The sequence below is a fragment of the Salvelinus fontinalis genome, chromosome 1 (assembly GCF_029448725.1).
Source record: "Salvelinus fontinalis isolate EN_2023a chromosome 1, ASM2944872v1, whole genome shotgun sequence".
NCBI lineage: Eukaryota > Metazoa > Chordata > Actinopteri > Salmoniformes > Salmonidae > Salvelinus > Salvelinus fontinalis.
The window spans coordinates 48,677,702-48,699,811 of record NC_074665.1 but is presented as its reverse complement, the minus strand read 5'-3'; the positions used below and the strand labels follow the sequence as shown (position 1 = coordinate 48,699,811).

The window sequence follows — 22,110 nt, the reverse complement described above, 5'->3', positions numbered from 1 at the left end:
CCTGTGTCGGTCCTAATGAGAACCAGTTTCATCATAGTGCTTGATAGTTTTCCGTATTGACTGACCTTAAAGTAACGATGGACTGTTGTTTCTCTTTGCTTGTTTGAGCTGTTCTTGCCATAATATAGAGTTGGACTTTGGACAAATAGGGCTATCATCTTAAATAGCATATAGTTAATATAATGCCTGGCAAGTTCAACGTATTAGTAGGTAGCTAATGTTTCTTAAAGGATAGCATATCTAATCAATTGTCAGCCAACATAACGTGTAATGTAACTTATTTTAAAAGTAATTTCTTAAAAGGATAGCATATCTAATCAATTGTCAGCCAACATAACGTATAATGTAACTTATTTTAAAAGTAATTACTTTATTACATTGCTCAACATTTTAACATTTGCCATAACTAGTTAAAGCAATGAATTAGTATCCGCTCTCGCTCTCTGTATATTTTCTGCCATTTTCTTCAAATCTGAAAACGTTGTGAAGCCACTGCCATTTTCTTAAGAAATTGCATTATGGGCCCTAAAAGCATGGAAATACTGTCCACTGCCTGTATACTTTTTATTTTGGCGAATTTAGTGCGACATCCGGGAACTTTTGGTATACTAACTATATCTATACTGTAATGAAACAGGCAGGGAGCAGGTCTCGAACCCCTAGCCCGGTGCGCTATCGACTTTGCGGCAAAAGCATGCTCGTGCGGCAGAGTCGATTTCCGCGCTTATAAACCCAGGGTCGTTACAATACTATGACCAATCAGCATACTACATACTCAATTTCTGTCACATATAGTTAGTGCAGGTTAATGAGTATTCAAACACAGCTTCGGTATTAGATGGTCAATGATCATAATTATTGTATGTTTATAATGCAGCTAAAATAAACATGGCACATTTCCTACACAGCTTGTTTGCACATACTAGCAATTATAAGAGGAATACAATATCTGTCAGGGTCAACATACTTGCCAGCTGAAAACTGCATCATCTTTATTTCTAGATGCAGTCAGAAGTAGTCTAAAGCACATTGCATTTTTCTGCACCATATGTGAACATTTTGAATTCCCCCTTTTTTTTTTTTCTCCTAGACAACCGACAGACAATTACTTTATGGCAGGGGTGTCAAACTCATTCAATGTCTGCTGGTTTTTGCTTTTAATTAAGACCTAACTAGACGAAGGAAGTTCCTAACTAATCTGTGACCTCAATTCATCAATCAAGTACAAGTGAGGATAAAAAAAAACTGCATTCCCTTCGTGGAATGAGTTTGACACGTTCTTTATGCAGATCGCAAATGTTTAAAGCTTACACACAAGGCTTCTTTTTGACAGTAAAGATGACCACTCGTTTCCTCAGAGGGTCTGGGGCAGAGATAGGGAACTATGCACCATTTGTTCTCTTCACAGGTTCTGGAAACCGCTTTATACAAGACCCGACTCCTTGCTTTATTTGTGTTGTGTCAAACAAAGCATTGTTATTCTTTTAACCTCTCTGGTTAACAGCCATGTCATTTTGGCCAAGACAACCACAATGGAAATACTTTAATCCTTTGTGAATGTATCCTGAATAATTTGAATAAATAATGTGTGGGGATAACCTCCATGCATGTGGTATTGTATGTGTTGGAGTTAAATCAAAGACAAATATAAAAATGTACAGTACCAGAACCTACTCAATTTGAGTTAATCATGCCTTATCAATAATGCTACAGCATAAGAAATTCAGACAACTTAATTTTTTGATTTTTAATATGAAAAATTTCCCCCAAACTATTTTCAGTCTAAATAGAACACCATACATTTTAAAAGGATTGTAAAAAAAAATATTCAGAGAATGTAGCAAAACTAACCACAATTAAGACCAAAAATCTGAATAATATTGTAAAGCACCGCTAAGAGCATCAATTATACATCTGTAACATTAGCATTTCTATATCAAAGCATTAAAACAAACAAAAATCTATGAATGCCTAAGCTCTATTTTCTTGCTGCTCTCCCTCTGCGGGGCTTACACGGCTGCTCTGACTCAGTACCTTGCTCAATGTCAATTTCCTGAGATACAGCTTTTCCCTTTGCCGCTTTACCTCTTCCTTTAGTAGCAGCCACAACTGTGGCTTTGGGGATGGTCTCTGGCACTTCCTCCGGGACAGCAGGAGTAATGCTAGTGGCCTCAACGGGAGCTGCTGCAGTAGACTTTGCTGCTCGTCTTGTTTTCTTGACAGGCTCCTTTGGAACAGCTTTATCAGAGAGATTTGCCTCCTCAGTTTTCATATTTCTTGCTGCATTTCTTTCGTTTACTGGCTTTGAAATGGGGATCGTGGCTTCAGCAGCAGAGGTCTTTATGGTGCTATGGCGTGCCCTTTTTGAGGGTGTTGATTGGACGGTCTCCTCTTTGACCTCGACATAAGATCTTGCTCTTCTTCCTCGCACGGTCTTCACAACCTGCTGTTCTTCAACCTTAGTAACAGGAACACTATCATTCCGTCTGGATGTCTTCTGTTTAGGAAGAGGGGTGACCTTGTGTGTAACTTCCAAATCAGGTTTCCAATTCACAGATTTTGAGGCTTCGTCAATGGTTTCCATGCCTTCAATAGAATTTGCCTGGTCAGAGGTCGTTTCAGAAACAGCATTTCCCTTTTTAGGGGCTTTTCCTCTTCCCTTTTTAACCACAGCAGTGATTACCTCCATGTCTGTTACCTCAGCCTCCAATGGAGTGCTCTCGGCTGCAATGGTGGTTTCATCTGCAGAGACTTTGGATTTAGCTGCCCTTCTACCTCGCTTGACAGGCTCGGTTGGAACTTCCACAGTTGCTTCTGCAACAGTGGGCACCTTTGTGGAATCAGCTGCTCCTCTGCGTGCTCGCTTGGCAGGCACTTCATCCTTCACAACGGCTTTTGCCTTCCTTCTCCATCCTGGTTTGACAACCGGAGCTTCCAGCAGTTCTTCAGCATCAGCCTCTTCACACTCTGGTTTAGCATCAACCTCAGTTTGTGCAGGAAGGTGGACCTCCTGCACTACCATGTTCTCAACTTCCACCACTTCAGGAACCTTCTGCTGCTTTGCTCTTCTTCCTCCTCTTTTAGGTTTCTCTGTAGGGGGAGCAGATGTTTCCTCCTGAGTCTCTGTGGATACTGGAGGGACGACACACTCAGGTTCCTGTTTAGTCCTTCTTCCCACTCTTTTAGGTTCCTCAACCGAAGCCAAGGTAGCCTGCTCCTGGAGTTCAACAGTCAGAGACTCAACGGGGTGATCCTCAACTTGCTCTACAGAAGCCTGCTTAGTCTTTCTTCCCCCTCTTTTGGGTTTCTCAACTGGAGCCACAGTCTGCTCCTGGGCTTCAACTTCAACAGTCAGAGACGCAACAGGGTGATCCTCAGACTCAACTTGCTCTAAAGAAGCTTGCTTAGTCTTTCTTCCCCCTCTTTTGGGTTTCTCAACTGGTGCCACGGTAGTCTGCTCCTGGAGTTCAACAGTCAGAGACTCAACAGAAGCCTGCTTAGTCTTCCTTCCCCCTCTTTTGGGTTTCTCAACTGGCGCCACAGTAGTCTGCTCCTGGAGTTCAACAGTCAGAGACTCAACGGGGTGATCCTCAACTTGCTCTACAGAAGCCTGCTTAGTCTTCCTTCCCCCTCTTTTGGGTTCCTCAACTGGCGCCACGGTAGTCTGCTCCTGGAGTTCAACAGTCAGAGACTCAACTTGCTCTACAGAAGCCTGCTTAGTCTTCCTTCCCCCTCTTTTGGGTTCCTCAACTGGCGCCACGGTAGTCTGCTCCTGGAGTTCAACAGTCAGAGACTCAACTTGCTCTACAGAAGCCTGCTTAGTCTTCCTTCCCCCTCTTTTGGGTTTCTCAACTGGCGCCACAGTAGTCTGCTCCTGGAGTTCAACAGTCAGAGACTCAACGGGGTGATCCTCAACTTTCTCTACAGAAGCCTGCTTAGTCTTTCTTCCCCCTCTTTTGGGTTTCTCAACTGGAGCCACAGTGGTCTGCTCCTGGGCCTCAACTTGTTTGATGGGAGTTTCAACACTCACAGACTCCACTTGCTCTACAGGCTCCTGCTTAGTCTTTCTTCCTCTTTTGGGTTTTGCAAACAGGACTGAGGCCTCCACCTCTTCTGTAGGAGTATCAACCGCCGCAACATTTTCTTCAATTTTTTTGGCTTCTTCAGACTCCTGTTTAGCCCGTCTTCCTCTTGCCCGCAGGTTCTCAACAGGAACAATAGCAGGCATCTCCTTGGCTTCCACAATCTCAATTGGAGGAATTTCAAGAACCTTCGCTTCAACTTCTTCTACTGAATCCTGTTTAGGCTTTCTTCCTCTCTTAGATCTAACGACTGGAGTCTGGGCCTCAATCTTCTCAGTGACAGGAACACTCACGGCTTCAACAGTGTTCTTCAACACTGTTTCAACTTGATCTACAGAAGCCGGTTCGGCCTTTCTTCCTCTTCTGGGTTTCTCCACGGGGACATCAGAAGTTGGCTGCTGGTCCTCAATTGGAGAAATTTCAGCACTCTCACTTTCAACAGCGTTCTCCTGCACTGATTCAACTCTCTCTACAGAAGCCTGTTTGGCCTTTCTTCCTCTCTTGGGATTTTCAGCAGGAACTGGGTCAGCTGCCATTTTCTTCTGGACATCCACAGAGTCCATAGTTTCTGCTGGTGCCTCAACGCTACTGGTTTCATTACGCCTTGCCGATCTCCCTCTAGCAGGTGGTGGCACAATCCCCTCAGTTTTCTTTCCTCTACCTTTTACTGGAACAGAAGGCTCTTCACTGTCAAGATGTGCTACCGCTACTGCCTCAGCAGGTGTAGCAACTGGCTCTTCTACCTCAGCAGGTGCAGAAATGGGCTCAGTACGAGGAGCAGGTTGTTCTTCCTCCACTGCCTCAACAGGACCAGAAACTGGCTCTTCTACCTCCTGCACTGCCTCAGCAAGAGGAGCAGGTTGTTCTTCCTCCACTGCCTCAGCAGGACCAGAAACAGGCTCTTCTACCTCCTGCACTGCCTCAGCAAGAGGAGCAGGTTGTTCTTCCTCCACTGCCTCAGCAGGCGCAGAAACTGGCTCTACCCCCTGCACTGCCTCAGCAAGAGGAGCAGGTTGTTCTTCCTCCACTGCCTCAGCAGGAGCAGAAACTGGCTCTTCTACCTCCTGCACTGCCGCAGCAAGAGGAGCAGGTTGTTCTTCCTCCACTGCCTCAGCAGGCGCAGAAACTGGCTCTACCTCCTGCACTGCCTCAGCAAGAGGAGCAGGTTGTTCTTCCTCCATTGCTTCAGCAAGAGCAGCAGCAAGCTCTTCCACCGCCTCTGTTGTCATGGCATCAGAAATCTCTTCAACAGGTTGCGCAATGTGTTTGGGGGTCTTCACACCATCTAAGCTTACTTTCTCAAGAGCCTTAGGCCCTCTTGGAGTGTTCTGTTTAGAACATCTATTTTTCTTTGGAGTGGGTGCTTGAGGGTATTCAAACCTGAAAAGGAAAATAACAGTAAACCATTAAACCTATGGATCCAAGTGTATGATGCTGTGTTTAACGGCTGTACCAGCCGTGTCTGACCAGAATTGTCTCTCCATCAGTCCCCTGGAGTGCACAGGTATTACGGTCCCTGTCCTTTCAGCACAGTGAGCCTGGCACCTTTGATGTGACACTTGTCGCTATTGTTGATAGTGGTGTGCGGCACTGTCTGTGCGGCAGCCCGAACCGCAGCCAGGCCTGTTTAATTAATAATGTCAAAAAGTATTGATTAAAGATATTGAGCGCATTAGGTGATGCTTCGTTCAGTTCATTTCTAGATTTGTTTGATACAACGTATTGAAGATTTGATGCCTCTGAATGCCTAGTTTCAGGATAAAAAAAACGGAACTAAGCACAGGTAAAATCCTAGAGGAAAACCTGGTTCAGTCTGATTTCCACCACACTGGGGGGAGATGAATTCATCTTTCAGCATCATAACCTAAAACATGACCGAAGCTACACTGGAATTGCTTACCAAGAAGACGTTGAATGTTCCTGAGTGGCAGATTCACGGGTTTGACTTAAATCTGCTTGAAAATCTATGGTAAGACCTGAAAATGGTTGTCTAGCAATTATCAACAACCAATTTGACTCAGAGATTGAAGAATTAAAAAATAACAATAATAATAAAAAGAGGGAAATGTTGCACAATTCAGGTGGAAAGCTCTTCGAGACTTACCCAGAAAGACTCACAGGTAATCGCTGCCAAAAGTTGATTCTAACGTATTGAGGGGTTGAATACATTTCTAAATCAAGATTGGTTATATTTTTCATTATTGTTAACAAATCTTAGAATTTTTGTTCCACTTTGACAAAGTACTGTGTAGATTGTTGACTGAAAATGACAATTAAATCAAATTTAATCCCACTTTGTAACAACAAAATGTGGAAAAAATCAAGGGGTTGGAATAATTTCTTAAGGCACTGTATATTTATTCTTAGTTGTGTTTAGCTCAGAAAATGTAATTTAAAAGTATGCATTAAAAGGTGTCTAATAGAATAAATGTGTCAAACAAGACAGACATTTATAAATGCATTTCTATAGCTTCCCACCGTACCCGAACCAAACCATAACCCTTACTATTTTACATTTCACATCAATGGAGTAAGCAAGGACCGGTTACTGAGGCAGCGCTTGGGGGCGAAAGGCAGCAATATGCCAGCAGCAAATTTTGTGATTTAGGTTTTCATTTTAAGTGACAACTACCAGAATTCAGTGACCACAGCGCTACAATTGATGACATAGCTACCGTAATTACCAATACATTGAAAATGTGTCCCATGTCATTTTCCAGCGGGCTAGCACGAGGCAGCCGACTTCAGAGGCACATTTTTTGCTGCAATCCGTGCCGTTTATCCTCCTTTCACTAGAGTAACAGTTTTCCCATTAACAAATCTTGTCATTCTGGTGCTTATACATTGTGTGGTGCTTACATTTAATATTCTTTAATCAAATTTAGGAAATAAGCTTTGAGTATTTTTGCAGGGCTGTTTTAAGCACAATCAAGAGAAATTATATTTTTTCTTTCCAGCTATAGTAATAAAAATATTGGCAGATATCGTTAACAGTGAATATTTACATTAAAAAAAGAAAACCGGATCCAAAACTCCCATATCGGTCGGGCTCTAGACTAAACACATTAAATAAATTCATATTCTCTGACTTATAAACGGACATAAAATGCACAAACCTGAAAGAACGGTCAATAATTGTGATTAGATCCCCATGTTTCAAACGTTCAGACTGCGGCAAAACCTCCCCATTGACACGGGTCGGGTTCGTTGAACTCAAATTAGTTAAAATAACCTGCAAGAGAGAAGAAAAATAAGTATCTTACAATACTTGCTCTACAGACACTAAAATGAAAGTGACCGACTTACTGAAGGCAGCAATTATATTGTCTGACTCCGCAATTACCTCGTTATTTTCATTCAACTCAATCCTGCAATGCTCCTTGGATACTTCAGGAAGTTTAACGCAAATGTCGCAGTCAGGTTTCCTAAGAGACAATAATAAATATTCTGTAGAAAGGATGTCAACATTTCCTGATTTCATTGTATGCCGGTCATCAGCTATGCAAATACATGATTGTCACTTTTTTATATATATTTTTTTATTGTTTATTAAGGCATGTAAGTTGTATTTCATGGTTTATCTTTATCCCCATAAGCTGTTACTCCAGCAACAATTGCTGGGGTTCACACAGCACACATATGGAAACAAAAGTTCAGTTGAGTAAATGCTAAATGTGTGGCAATTTATAAACAAGTGCAGGCTAAATCCAATCCATAATTAATTTTCAGTGTAGAAGGCTGAATGGATCTCTAGGGTCTGTGGTGACATGTCTTTTGAGACGTTTCGAAGCGCTGTAATAGTGAACAAAGCTCAACAACCGAAGACAGCAGTAGAAAGGCCGCCTCTTCGCAAATTCAAAATGGCCCCAAGTTGGGATCGGCAGTCTACTGACTTTCATACCATTTCTATACCATACCAGGGTATAGAATGTGCACACAAGGGGGTGCCATTTCAACAAGAAAATACAACTGCTTCTTACTACAAGTAAAAAAAAACTATAAGAAATCTAAGATGTGTCAAATAAATTATATCCTGCTCTGGGCTCAAGCTATGCATTTGGTTTGCTAACTTGCTAGACGTCAAGATTAAGCTTCTTGGTTACAGAAGAGAAACACAAAACAATTTAGGCAACAGGGATCTTGCTCCGGAGGTGGGGACTGAATGTCTCTGCTGTAATCAAGAAGCTTGGTCAGCTAGCAAGTAAGCAAACCAAATGCATAGCTGGAGCCCTGAGCTAGATATAATTTGACACATTTCAGATTAAATTTTTTCTTCCTCCCGGTATTGTAAATCACCCTGTTGGTATTTCAAAATATAATATACACCGGGGTTTCACCCAAGCTCAGTACCAAGTAAAAACCACATTCCATACATGCAGCAAAAGTAGACTCATACAAATAACAGTACCATACAAAACGATGAATATATTACATTTAGACAATGGCACTCACTGCTATGGCATTTCACATAAACAGATTCGAACAGCTTTTTCTCACCTTCCAAATAAGCACGATGCAGTCAGAGGAAGCGCAGTCCCATCTCCGCCACTCCTTTTGATTACAACTATTTTCCCGTACAGGGGCATTTTGAATTCAACGTTACCTAAATAAAAATAAAACGTTAGGACATTGAGCAATCATGTGAAATGTGACTCAATTATTCTAGCTACTGGCACGAGCTAGCCAAGTTGTTACGATTCGGAAAAGAACAGCAACCAATAATCTGTGTGCAAACTGGTTAGTACTGCCTAGCAAGATTAAGTTGGCCTCTTGATAGTAGTAAACTATTCGTAGGTTACATGAGTTAAGAATTTAAATCGCCAACCAACATGCATTGCTGCATTGAACACGCATGCGACTGTGCTTACCAACCAAGTAACCACGCGCTTCAGTGTAAACTAATTACCGATAGCAGAACAAGCAGAGCATCAAACACCAATTTATAATTGCTATTCCAACATTGATGTTGACTGACGGCCGAAGCTAACTTATTGTCACTCTGTGCATTGTGAATGCTTATGTTAGCTATCTAGCAAGCAGATATGTTACCTGAGAGGCATTTAGGAGAAATAGCGTCACCGTGAATCTGAAAATGAAACAAAAACCCTTTTAATTAAAAAGGTGATACAGTTGAAATATTCCGAACCTATTATAGTAGTCATGGGATAAGATGAAATAAATCATTCAACAGCAAATAAACATAACAGGCAAATAAGTAATGCAAAACACTTTTTGGTATGTAAACTTACCATTATACCAAACAACATCTGTGTTATAAAAAGAGAACAATGGAGTTGAAACTACACTGTGTTGCCTTTACCTCTTTTGTCTCGCTGTGGACGTTGTCATCTTGGACTTTACCAGAAATCTCTTCAACACGTTCAGCGATTTGTTTGGGGGTCGTCAGGAGTTCCTTTACACCAGCTAAGCTTACTTCCTGAGAAGCCTTAGGCCCTCTTGGAGTTGTCATCAGTTTTCCTCTGAGGTCTTCGATGGGTTGCACCTTCTGTCTTGGGGTCTTCATAATCCTCTTCACTCCAGTGAGACACTCGGGTTGTTCAGGTTTCTTCTGTTTGGGAGTCGAAATCGATTTTTTTGAATCTGGCTGCTGTACTTCCTTCAATTCTTCTGAAGACATCTCTAAGGCAAGAATCTCATTTTGTGTAGTACGGGAGTCATCAGCTTCCTCCGTGATGAAACTGGATTCTTGACCATCCCGAAGGAGTCTAGTGACTGCATCGCTGTTGTACGCGCCCCGTTTAGCAGTAGAAACAACAAGTGGAGACACCACCATTTCACCTGTGAAGATAAGATATGTTTAGTGTCAAGTGATTTCAACATGATACAGCTAACTGCCAAAATAACAGAAAAGCATGAGTAAATGATGGATACAAAGTATATTGAAAGCAGGTGCTTCCACACAGGTGTGGTTCCTGCGTTAATTAAGCAATTAACATCATGTAGGGCAGGGGTGGGCAACTCCAGACCTCGAGGGCCTGATTGATGTCACACTTTCTCCATCCCTAGAAAACAGCTGATTAATCAAATTGCATTCTAAACTGAAGATCATGATTAGGTGATTATTGGAATCAGGTGTGTCAGCTGGGGCAAAACTGTGACACCAATCAGGCCCCCAAGGACTGGAATTCCCAACCTGTGTATAAGAATGCTGGGCAGGCCATTATTTCAGCTACGCCCCCCATAGGATGACAATGCTCACTATCCACAGCGCACAAGTGGTCACTGAATTGTTTGATGAGCATGAAAACAACATGTACAATTCAACAACAACAAAAAAAGTCCCCCACACCAGATTCTTCATCACTCACTCATCTTGACATGATCATAGGGAGAATCTCCATTGCATACTCCTTGCGTCCTGTCCTCCTAAAAACTCCATTGGATGAGAAAGCCAGAGGTCCCTCCCCTCTGACCTTCTCCAATGGGTTTTGAGAAGAAGCGAGAGGACACAAGGAGTACCGTAATTTCCGGACTATAAGCCGCTACTTTTTCCCCACGCTATGAACCTCTCGGTTTAGACAATGACGCGGCCAATTTATGATTTTTTTTCTCACAAGATTCACGCTGCCAAAAAAGTGAGCACCGTCACATAATGTCACGTAAATCGAGCGCGCTCAAACTTCCCATCATTCTGATTACGGTAGTCATTTTGTCACCCTCATCATGGCAAAGACACGGAGAAATGCATATGATGCAGCTTTCAAGTTGAAGGCGATCGATCTGGCTGTTGGAAAAGGAAATAGAGCTGCTGCACGGGAGCTTGGCCTTAATGAGTCGATGATAAGACGTTGGAAACAGCAGCGTGAGGAACTGACGCTGACAACAAAAGCTTTCAGAGAAGAAAAGCAGATGGCCCGAACTAGAAAATGAGCTTGAAGACTGGGTCAACACACAGAGCAGACGGCCGAGGTGTTTCAACTGTGCAGATACGACTGAAAGCCAAAACAATCGCCACCGCAATGAAGTTTGACTTTCTTTGTAGGCTACTGTTTACTGCTAGTTTTGATTTTGTTGTTGTTACAAACCGTGTTTCGTTGAAGCCTATTTATTTTTGTTACAAGCCGTGTTTCGTTTAAAGGCTGTGTAAAGTTAATTTGTTTCAATGTACCGGTAGGCACTTGCGGCTTATAGACGTGTGCGGTTTATTTATGTACAAAATACATATTTTTTAAAAATTCAGTGGGTACGGCTTATATTCAGGTGCGCTTAATAGTCCAGCAATTACGGTATGCAATTGAGACCCCACCCCCAAAATCCCTTACCAGTCTCCTCTGGGGTATTCATCACTGATGATTCAATCATAGATGTAGACTGGGCTCTCAGGGGTGTCTTGAGGGCACTCTGCACTTTGACCACAGACTTCCTCTGCCTTGCCGGGGTCTTGAAAATGTCTGCAATGCCTGAAACCACAAACACAACCAGGTTGCTTTACTTGAGCACAATATGACAATGTAACAAGTCCTTTATATACCATGGATGCACTCATAAATTCACCCTGGCAATCTACTCCGAATTCTGAGCACCCTGGTTTGAGTTCCAGAGCGCCGAATAAATTAAGAATTTAAGACAGCTTTTTTAGCGCATGTTTATGTATACTTATTAAATTGTTGCCAGTAACAGAGCAAGTCACTAATCCTCTTCATAACATAAACACTCATCAGCTCTACTCTCTAGGGCAAGTAAAATGTTCAGAGTGAGGCGTTCTCTTATTTGTGTCTGGAAGTAGCTAGCCGACTTAAGCCAGTTAGCGTGGGTGCTTGACTAACGTTGTGAGGTCAGAACGCTCGGATCAACCCAACTCCTCAGCCAGAGTGCCAATGCGAAATGCTCTGAATTTAGGAATGGACAATGTGACAACGCTGTGAATTTACAAACTGCCCAGGGCCCACTGACAATACAGTATATTTACCAACACCCCATATGAAAAACATACGCACATAGAAGTGGGATTAGGAAATTCACTAATTACCTGACAAATCCTCATCCATTCTCATGTTCTTTTTTAGCAGTGCAATGTTGTGGACAAGCTTTGGGACGGCCCCACTTGGCTGAATGGCTTTCAGTCTGTGAGCTTTGCCCACAACAATGGTCACAGGTGAATCTGCATGACCAGTGCTGACATGTCCTATGAGTTTCATCACAGGTGTCTGTCACAGAACAAACATCAACAAGTTAGGTAATGTAGCCATAGAAAAACAAAACCAAGACAACCATTTTTAGTCAATTTAACAACAAGCTTCAATGTCCTACACTAGACAAATTTCATAAAGTGCAGTCGTGGAGGGCAAAATACTATCGAAACATACCTTCGGTTTTGGTACAACATTCTTCGTCTTAGTCACTCGGGCGGAAGTTTTCTTGGTTGGGATAACAGCTTGGGTCTTGGTCTGGCCAAACTTCACAATGTCAGCCCAGGAATTCACAACTTGAAACAAAGGAAATTAAACACTTAACACCTTTTCTCAATAGGGGGTGCTGTTTTCCCTTTGTAAAAATTTTGTTCCCAAATTAAACTGCCTCGTACTCAATTCTTGCTCGTACAATATGCATATTATTATTACTATTGGATAGAAAACACTCTAGTTTCTAAAACCGTTTGAATTATATCTGTGAGTAAAACAGAACCCAAGTTGGAGCAATTTTCCTGTGAGGAAGTGAGAAATCTGAAATCAGTCAGGCTGTTCTGGGGTCAGTTTATAAATTTGCATGTCTTCTATTGTTCGAGATGCACTGCATACACCTTCCCCTAGATGTCAGCAAATAGTGAGAATTGGAATGGAGTTGCTAGGCAGATCTGAGGCCATATAACTGGTCTGGGAACGTGGGGTCTAGTCTTTCCTTCATTCGCCATGACGCAGTCTTTCCTTCATTCGCCATGACGCAAGACAGACCTCAGGATGGTGTTCTAGAAAGCTCCCGTTATAGGCCTTAGATATATCCGGCTCTGATTTTATTCGATGTAGGTGTTAAAGACATCATAATGTTGTTATTTTAAACAGAGTTATCAGTTTATATTTTATTTGTGCTGCGTTATGGTGAGTTGGACACGTCTTCGCCACATGGCTAATGTTTACTGCTAATTCCAAAGTTGAAGACGACAATCTACAACCGAGCAACGATTCCTCTGGACAAAGGACAACTTGCCCAAGATTCTGATGGGAGCTCATCAAAAAGTAAGAAGTATTTATGATGTTAATTCGTTGTTCTGTTGAAAAATGTAAATCTACTATTCCGCCATTAATTTCGGTGCGGTCTCGCTTTAACGCACGCTGTATGTCGTAGTAACGTTAATTTAAAAAATCTAACACAGCGGTTGCATTAAGAACTAATGTATCTTTCATTTGCTGTCCAACCTGTATTTTTTAGTCAAGTTTATGATTAGTTACTGATTAGATTAGGTGCCTCTCCCAAGATTTCTCCCGACATATTATTGGCAGCTTGGCTACTATTCTCATTGTATAACCACGATTTGTGCCACTAAATATGCACATTTCGAACAAACTCTATATGTATTGTGTAATATGATGTTATAGGACTGTCATCTGAAGAAGTTTGAGAAGGTTAGTGAAAAAATGTATATCTTTTGCTGGTTTATTCATTATCGCTATTGTTGGCTTGAATCAATGCTGTTGTGTGGTTGGCTATTGTAGTAAGCTAATATAATGCTATATTGTGTTTTCGCTGTAAAACACTTAAAAAATCTGAAATATTGGCTGGATTCACAAGATCTGTGTCTTTCATTTGCTGTACGCTGTGTATTTTTCAGAAATGCTTCATGATGAGTATTTAGGTAATACACGATGGTCTCTGTAGTTATTCTAGTTGCTTTGGTGAGAGTTGTGATGGTGGCTGCAATGGTAAACTATGATTTATACCTGAAATATGCACATTTTTCTAACAAAACATATGCTATACAATAAATATGTCATCAGACTGTCATCTGATGAAGTTGTTTCTTGGTTAGTGACTATTTATATCTTTATTTGGTCGAAATTGTGATAGCTACCTATGCAGGAAAAAAATGGTGGGGAAAAAAAGTTGTGTCTTTTGCTATCGTGGTTAGCTAATAGAAATACATAGTGTCTTCCCTGTAAAACATTTTAAAAATCAGAAATGATGGCTGGATTCACAAGATGTGTATCTTTCATCTGGTGTCTTGGACTTGTGATTTAATGATATTTAGATGCTAGTATTTACTTGTGACACTATGCTAGGCTATGCTAGTCAGCTTTTTTACTGATGGGGGTGCTCCCGGATCCGGGATTGTGTGCAAGTAGAAGTTAAGATTGCTATCAAAATACAAAATCAACAAAAAGTTACTGAATCCCAAAGAGGAAATAAAGTAAATGGACGCATACCTTTCATAGATGCCCGAGAAACACCACTTCTTCTACGGATTACCTGAATGGCATTTTTCATTGCGCTTTTCTGTATTGTCTTCGAGGTAGACAACATGGTCGTTCGCCTCAAGGGAACACGAGGCGTTACAGTGACAGACGGCTGTAGGACAGAGTCCTGGTCTGCGGTGGGTGATGGGGTGCTGATGAGGGACACTGAGAATCGGCCTTGCATGGTGGGTGTCGTGTTGGCTGATGGCAAACTTGCACGGGGCTTGGGAGTTTTCCCAGCCTTGGGTGTTTGAGACTCATCTTGTAATGGAGCAGGAGATTTTCTTCGAGCAGGAGATGGAGTCTTGACAACGGTTTTCGGGGTCTTCTCTTTCCCTGGAGATGGAGTTTTAGCTTTCGGTGACTTCTTGGCAGGCGAGGGAGTCTTGGCAGATTCCTTCGGTGACTTCTTGGCGGGCGAGGGAGTCTTGGCAGATTCCTTCGGTGACTTCTTGGCGGGCGAGGGAGTTTTGGCAGATTCCTTCGGTGACTTCTTGGCGGGCGAGGGAGTCTTGGCAGATGCCTTCGGTGACTTCTTGGCGGGCGAGGGAGTCTTGGCAGATGCCTTCGGTGACTTCTTGGCGGGCGAGGGAGTCTTGGCAGATGCCTTCGGTGACTTCTTGGCGGGCGAGGGAGTCTTGGCAGATGCCTTCGGTAACTTCTTGGCGGGCGAGGGAGTCTTGGCAGATGCCTTTGGTGACTTCTTGGCGGGCGAGGGAGTCTTGGGAGACGCCTTCTTTCCTGGACTTCCTTTCACGCTAAGACTCTCTGGGGCAGAATGTTCATTCTCCTATGAAATGCAAAAATTATTTAAGTAGGAATCAGCAATATATGTGAAATTAGCAAAGTCAGCACACAAACCGAGAGTATATTATTAAACGTACCTTTATCAGACCAATTGCTGACGCTCTCCTGAGGAGTGAATGTTTCATTTTGGGGGCACACAGGCTTCGCCGTCCAGGAGTGGCTCCTTTGCATAGTGGGGAGTCAGGAGGAAGACGTTTATCGAATAGTTCCGGCTCCAAATGACCTCCAAATGAAACCCTTTTCCTCTTGCACAGAGGTGTTGGAAATTCAGTTTCAAGGTCTCCACTCTTCCGTTTCTTAGCAGACGACTGTTTACCTGAGTAGATGGAAATAAAAAATATTTGATTATAGTGGTCAAACACATGCAATCACAAGAGAACATGACACCTTAGGTTAAACAACTGCCTCCTCTCATTGAAGCCAGAGGTTCATGGCTGTTTGCAGTACTACAGGCATTGTTAGCAGAAAACAGGACCCCTATTATAGTGAATGGAAACAGTTTTTTTAAGAAGACAATCATGGTACCAATACACCACATATCCTTGAACAGATATTTTTTTTAATTGCACACAGAAGAAGTTATGGATAATTTAGTTGCTAACGGCGGCCTGCAGTACTCTGGTCGGCCTTGAACTTTGAGTCACTGATTGAGAGAGGGCAGCTAGGCTGTAAAGTCACTTCCAGGAGTAGCTCAAACTGTGCATGTCTCCATGATAGCCATCTTAAGACTTCAATGCGCTATTGAGTATTCACATGGCCATTGATCACATGACACCATTCATTCCTATGTTTATACATATATACAGGCATTGGGTTAAACATTGGAATAGTACAGAATGTAATAATCAAATAATGGACATTGCTTGAGTTTCAAAGTAGGTAAATAATTATGTATGCATAAAAAATGTGACAAATATTGGGAAATAACCTGGCATTTTTTCCCCACCATTGATGGGTGTGGTCACCTCCAGCTCACAAAGCACATCCTGGGCTTGAAGATTTTTCCCAGCAGGCCTTGGAGAGCGGGAGTGCTTGGTCTTAGGAGTACTTGGCGTGGAATTTTCAGTTAGTACTATCTGGTCTTGGGTTGAAACAGCATCAGCAGGTGGTTCTACCCCAGTTATCAAAGATTTGATAGGAGTGGCTTCCTTGCTCTTCCTCCTAGTGGGGGTCGTAAGTGTTTCTGCAGTCGGACACTCAGAAATCTGCTCAACCACTTCACTAGCAGTGAACTTCTCGGGGGTTGCCGGGCGACTTTTCCTCTGAGAAACAGGGGTGGATTTTTCTTCAACAGTGGTGGGTGTTTTGGACTTTGAAGAACGCCTTTTACCTTTGGGAGTTTCAAGAATAGATGGAGGCAATTGGATGTAATCTTCAACTGGCACATTCCCCTCAACAACCCGACCTTTGAAGGACTTTCGCTTCTTCTGAGCTGATTTTGGAGTCACTCCAGTGAACGGTGACACATTTTCAGTCTCCGCCTTCTTGGGTGTGGAAATGACAGACGCCCCATCCACTTTCCTGGTTGAGATAGGATTCTGTGGGCAAAGCCTCGAAGCAGGTGTTTCAAGTGTTTTCTTTGGAGTCTTGGAATCCAGATCTTGTTTGAACATTTGGTACAGCTCACAGAAGGGTGAGCTTGGCTTGTTCTGTTCAAGACTTCCATCCTCCTTGGGTTTGACATCAGAAGTGTTGTTTCCATCTTTAGCGCTGGTATCCCTCGCTTGGGTTTCATGTAAAACCTGTGACAAACAAAGACAACTGGAGCAGACTTTCTAGGCAATTCATGAGGTAGATTTCCTCAATGGTGCATATAATGAATAGTAAGTCATGCTTTATTATCAAATATGCTTCAAGCTTTTACTTTTAGTGTGCAACATGCATAATACCTGAGGAGTGTCACTTTTGCTAGCAGTAGAATATCGATTTCTCTTTGGAGTGGGTGGTGGAGGGTATTCAAACCTGAACGGAAAAAATTACAAAGACCCATTATCATATTATCTATCAAAGTGCATGTTCAAAATGCCAAACACTTGTCCAATTATGACATGCTGTACATCAAATTGGAGGAAGACAGTAAGCAGACTAAACAAATAACAATTCTTATTCTCTGACTGTTATAAACCGACATAAGATCCACAAACCTGAAAGAACGGTCAATAATTGTGATTAGATCTCCATGTTTCAAACGTTCAGACTGCTGAAAAACCTCCCCATTGACACGGGTCGGGTTCGTTGAACTCAAATTAGTTAAAATAACCTGTAAGAGAAAAACTGTCTTTCAATAAATGCTCTACAGACATTAAAATAAAGCAATTGGTACATTTGGAAAGCATTCAGACCCCTTGACTTGTCACAAATCTTTTTACGTTACAGCCACTCTAAAATGTATTACATTGAGGGGGGGAGACAATCTACACACAATACCCCATAATGACAATGCAAAACAGTTTTTTTTTATTTTATGTATGAAATAAAAATGTAAACGTGAAATATGACATTTACCTAAGTATTCAGACCCTATACTCAGTACTTTGTTGAAGCACCTTTGGCAGCGATTACAGCCTTGAGTCTTCTTGGATATGACACAAGCTTTGCACACCTGTATTTGGAGAGTTTCTCCTATTCTTCTCCGCAGATCCTGTCAAGCTCTGTCAGGTTGGATGGGAGCATCGCGATTATCAGGTCTCTCCAGAGATGTTTAATCAGGTTCATGTCCAGGCCACTCAAGGACATTCAGAGACTTGTCCTAAAGCCACTCCTGTGTTGTCTTGGCTGTGTGCTTAGGGATGTTGTCCTGTTGGAAGGTGAACCTGCACCCCCAGTCTGAGGTCCTGAATGCTCTGGAGCAGGTTTTCATCAAGGATCTCTCTGTACTTTGCTGTTTATCTTTCGCTCAATCCTGACTCGTCTCCCAGGCCCTGAAAAACATCCCCACAGCATGACGCTGCCACCACCATGCTTCACCATAGGGATGGTGCCAGGTTTCCTCCAGATGTGACACTTGGCATTCAGGCTAAAGAGTTCAATCATGGCTTCATTAGACCAGAGAATCTTGTTTCTCAAGGTCAGAGTCCTTTAGGTTCCTTTTGGCAAACTCCAAGCAGGCTGTCCTGTGCCTTTTACTGTGGAGTGGCTTCCGCCTGGCCACTACCATAAAAGCCTGATTGGTGGAGTACTGCAGAGATGGTTGTCTTTCTGGAAGGTTCTCCCATCTCCAAAGAGGAACTCTGGAGCTCTGTCAGACTAACCATTGGGTTCTTTGTCACCTCACTGACCAAGGTCCTTCTCCCCTGATTGCCCAGTTTAGCCAGGAGGACTGCTCTAGGAAGAGTCTAGGCTGTTACAAACTTCTGCCATTTAAGAACGATTGAGGCCACTATTATTGGTGGACCTTCAATGCTGCAGAAATGTTTTGGTACCCTTCCCCAGATCTGTGCCTCGACAATCCTGTCTTGGACCACTACGAACAATTCCTTCAACCTCATGGCTTGGTTTTTGCTCTGTCAACTGTGGGACCTTATATAGACAGTTGTGTGCCTTTCAAAATCATATCCAAACAATTGAATTTACAACAGGTGGACTCAAGAAACATCTCAAGGATGAGCAATGGAAACAGGATGCACCTGAGCTCAATTTAAAGTCTCATAGCAAAAAGTGTCTGAATAGTTATGTAAACAAGGTATCCTTTTTTTTAAATAAATACATGTGCAAAAAAATAACATCTAAACCGGTTTTTGCTATGTCGTTACAGGGTATTGTGTAGATCTGATTTATTTTTTATTTAATCCAATTTAGAATAAAGCAGTAACGTAACAAAATGTGGAAAAAGTCAAGCCATCTGAATACAATGTATATTGACTGATAGTTACCTCTTTATTTTCATTCAACTCAATCCTGCAATGCTCCTTGGAGACATGAGGAAGTTGAATGCGAATGTCGCAGTCAGGTTTCCTACAAGACAAAAATACCATTATATTATGTAAAAAGGCTGTCTACATTTTCTGATTTCATTGCATACATAAAGATTTGGTTCTGACAATACAACATTTGTGTTTATGGCATGTCAATTATATTTCATAGTTCATAACACTATAAGTAGGGTGTCCAATCAAAACCGCCTCTTTGACCAATGGGTAAAAAATATATATATATTGTGTAGATGGCCCTGAGAGAAAGTAATGGTCCAAACCACGTCTATCATAATTCGATAAAGGCTGTTTTTTAACCCTTGTAGGATGGCCAAAAGTAGGATTACCAAATAAATGGAAGCACGAGAAAGGGTGATAAAAAAAAAAAAAAAAAACTTTAAGTGGCATTGCACCTGACAGGCTTACTTTCTTCTCGAATAGAAAACTATTTAGAGCTAAGATGGAGGTTGATTTTGAGACATGTAGTATTTTCATCTTTCAGCATACGCTTTTCATATGAATGTAAAATATATATATATATTTAAAAAAATATATATCTGAACTACACATTTAATTCAGCTCCTGTCATGCAACTTTGAAGAGCACCACAAAATCCTCTAAAGTTATGAGAAATCTGCACAACTATGTCAGAGCTAGGTGCTTATTATCAGATGTATTAGGTGACCAAATCCAAATCTTATTGGATATCATGTTGATGTGTTAGAGAAAGACTCCACTGAAAGATTTAGAACATGAATAATCATTTATTGGTCAAATGTATTTTATAACATAAGGAAGTACAATTTTCACACATTGGTGGACACCCTACCATAAACTGTTACTCCAGCAAAACTTATTGGGGTTAACATCAGCACATACAGGAACAGTCCAGCTGAGTAAATGTTAAAATGTGTGGCAATTTATCAACATGAGTGGGCTAAACCCAATCCAGTTGACTTTCAGTGGATAAAGTTGAATGGGCCTGTGGTGACATGTCTTTTGAAACGCTGTAATACTGAACACAGCTCAACGACAGCAGTAGAAAGCCCGCCTCTTCGCAAATTTAAAATGGCCAGACTGCAACATTGAACCACCGAGTAAAAACACGTTCCATACATGCAGCAAAAGTTGACTTTCGTACATTTAACAGTACCTATAAAAAACAAAAATACACTTAATGACGCTCACTTCCATGGCATTACACGTATTGTTGACAGAATTTGAATGCCTTTTCTCACCTTCCAAATAAGCACGATGCAGTCAGAGGAAACTCAGTCCCATCTCCGCCACTCCTTTTGATTACAACAATCTTCCCGTGCAGGGACATTTTGAATTCAACGTTACCTAAATACAAAGAAACAAAACGTTAAGATATTGAGCGATCGTGTAAAATATGACTGATTCAACAATGATTCTAGTTAGCCACATTGTTCTGATTTGTAACAGCATGGCAACAATGTATTGACCAATAATCTGTGCCAACTGGTTACAACTGCCAAGTAAGGATACGTTTGACGATTGTAACGCTAGCGTCAGTATTTGTAAATTAGTAGTTACATTTGCGTTTAAAATTGAATCGCCAACCAACATGTATACAACACGCATGGCACTGTGCTAACCTAGCTAGCCAACTACTTCAGTGTTAACGAATTATTCATATTAAACAAATTTAGCAAACTACAAACCAATTTAGAATTGATATTTCAACATCGTTGTGAACGGGCGGGCGAAGCTAAATGTTGTTGCCACTTTGAAACGTTCTCTGCTATCTAACTTTTGGCCGGCGTTAGCTAGCTACATTTCAAGCAATTATAAATTATTATGTTAACGTTACCTGAGGCAGTTCAAATATTCTTCAAAACAGCTGGTCGTCCATAAACTACAGGATATTTTACCCTTTATTAAACTATAACAATGATTGATAAAATCATCAACCTTGTTTTAAAAGACTCGCCTTCCCTTCCTAAAACTGTTTGTCGTTATCTTGCCCTACCCAACTTTAGCTAATGTGTAGATGTAGACCGTTCCTTAATGCGCTTGGCAAAACTGTTAGCGTACTACTGTACATGAAATCCCTCCGCCCAATTCAATCTTATTAAAATACATAGCTGTGCTGTGGACTTGGTAGGTCATAAAATATATTGGATATTATATTTTGTAAAACATATACCCCGTTTACCAGATTTCAGTGTCAAATGTGCTTTAAAATATGAAGGACTATTTTGTTTACAAGCCCGGCGGAGGACTTCATCGCCTTCTAACAGATAGTAATTTGAAAACGTTTGAAATTACGCGCGAAGTGTGTCCATTGGCTGAAATTCTGTTAAAGGTACACCCACAGTAGTAGAAGGCAGAGCGGATTTGTTGAAGGTGAAATAACGTTGTAAGAAATTATACAGTGATATAATTAACTTGTTTGTCAGCAATGTATGTTAAAAGTAAAAATTCCCAGAAACAAAAAGGTACAAATATTAGTTCAGTCTTTTCGTTCCTTGGAACTGAATGCTCAATGTGAACTAATCAAAATATCAAACAAATATATTTGTGAGTATGGTAATGTTAACTTCCCTGAATAAATACAATAATGCGATTATTGTGGAGTCAGATTAAAATAATAGTTCGATTAAAACGTTTACATGCTTTCCAAGAAGAACGATTTCCCTAATAATCATATTTACATGGACACGTCTGAAATCTGTCTACCTGATGGCACTGATAAATACAGAACATCGACAACCAAAATAAACGTTCTACCACAGCGACAATGTTATTTTCGGGTATGGACATATAACTAAAGTTTGTATGTGAAAACTACTTCTAAAACGCATACATTCACAACTCACTCACGCCAACAAAAAAAAAGAGTCTCGCTCTGCTCGTGCTAGTAAATGGGCAAATTAC

The 22,110-nt window shown here is 41.4% G+C and overlaps 1 protein-coding gene across 2 annotated transcripts; it reads right to left on the bottom strand.

Annotated features, from left to right (window-relative positions):
• Positions 1 to 1,732: 1,732 nt before the first annotated feature.
• On the bottom strand, positions 1,733 to 21,252 carry mki67 (marker of proliferation Ki-67). Of its 2 annotated transcripts, none has more exons than XM_055924478.1 (17): positions 21,044 to 21,252; positions 20,448 to 20,553; positions 19,171 to 19,252; positions 17,443 to 17,558; positions 17,188 to 17,260; positions 16,227 to 17,040; positions 15,376 to 15,614; positions 14,462 to 15,281; positions 12,410 to 12,528; positions 12,073 to 12,250; positions 11,366 to 11,503; positions 9,403 to 9,881; positions 9,132 to 9,168; positions 8,580 to 8,685; positions 7,426 to 7,507; positions 7,199 to 7,314; positions 1,733 to 5,462 (listed from the first exon to the last, which is right to left on the bottom strand). In XM_055924478.1, exons 2-17 carry the CDS (start codon positions 20,534 to 20,536, stop codon positions 1,979 to 1,981), a joined length of 6,972 nt encoding a protein of 2,323 aa, XP_055780453.1. In that variant the 5' UTR covers positions 20,537 to 20,553; positions 21,044 to 21,252; the 3' UTR covers positions 1,733 to 1,978. The 2 variants fall into 2 exon arrangements, with proteins under 2 accessions (XP_055780453.1, XP_055780458.1); XM_055924483.1 differs by having other exon boundaries at positions 16,245 to 17,040; positions 21,044 to 21,251.
• Positions 21,253 to 22,110: the final 858 nt, after the last annotated feature.

What these genes read in the sequence shown, in the direction of transcription:
- mki67 (XM_055924478.1), bottom strand. Translation starts at nt 20,536, where the DNA reads ATGTCCCTGCACGGGAAGATTGTTGTAATCAAAAGGAGTGGCGGAGAT. An exon ending in TCCACAGCGAGACAAAAGAG is followed by an intron (nt 9,169 to 9,402) that starts GTAAAGGCAACA and finishes TTTCATTTTCAG; the next exon opens with ATTCACGGTGACGCTATTTC. An exon ending in TTCTCCTAAATGCCTCTCAG is followed by an intron (nt 8,686 to 9,131) that starts GTAACATATCTG and finishes ATTTTTATTTAG; the next exon opens with GTAACGTTGAATTCAAAATG.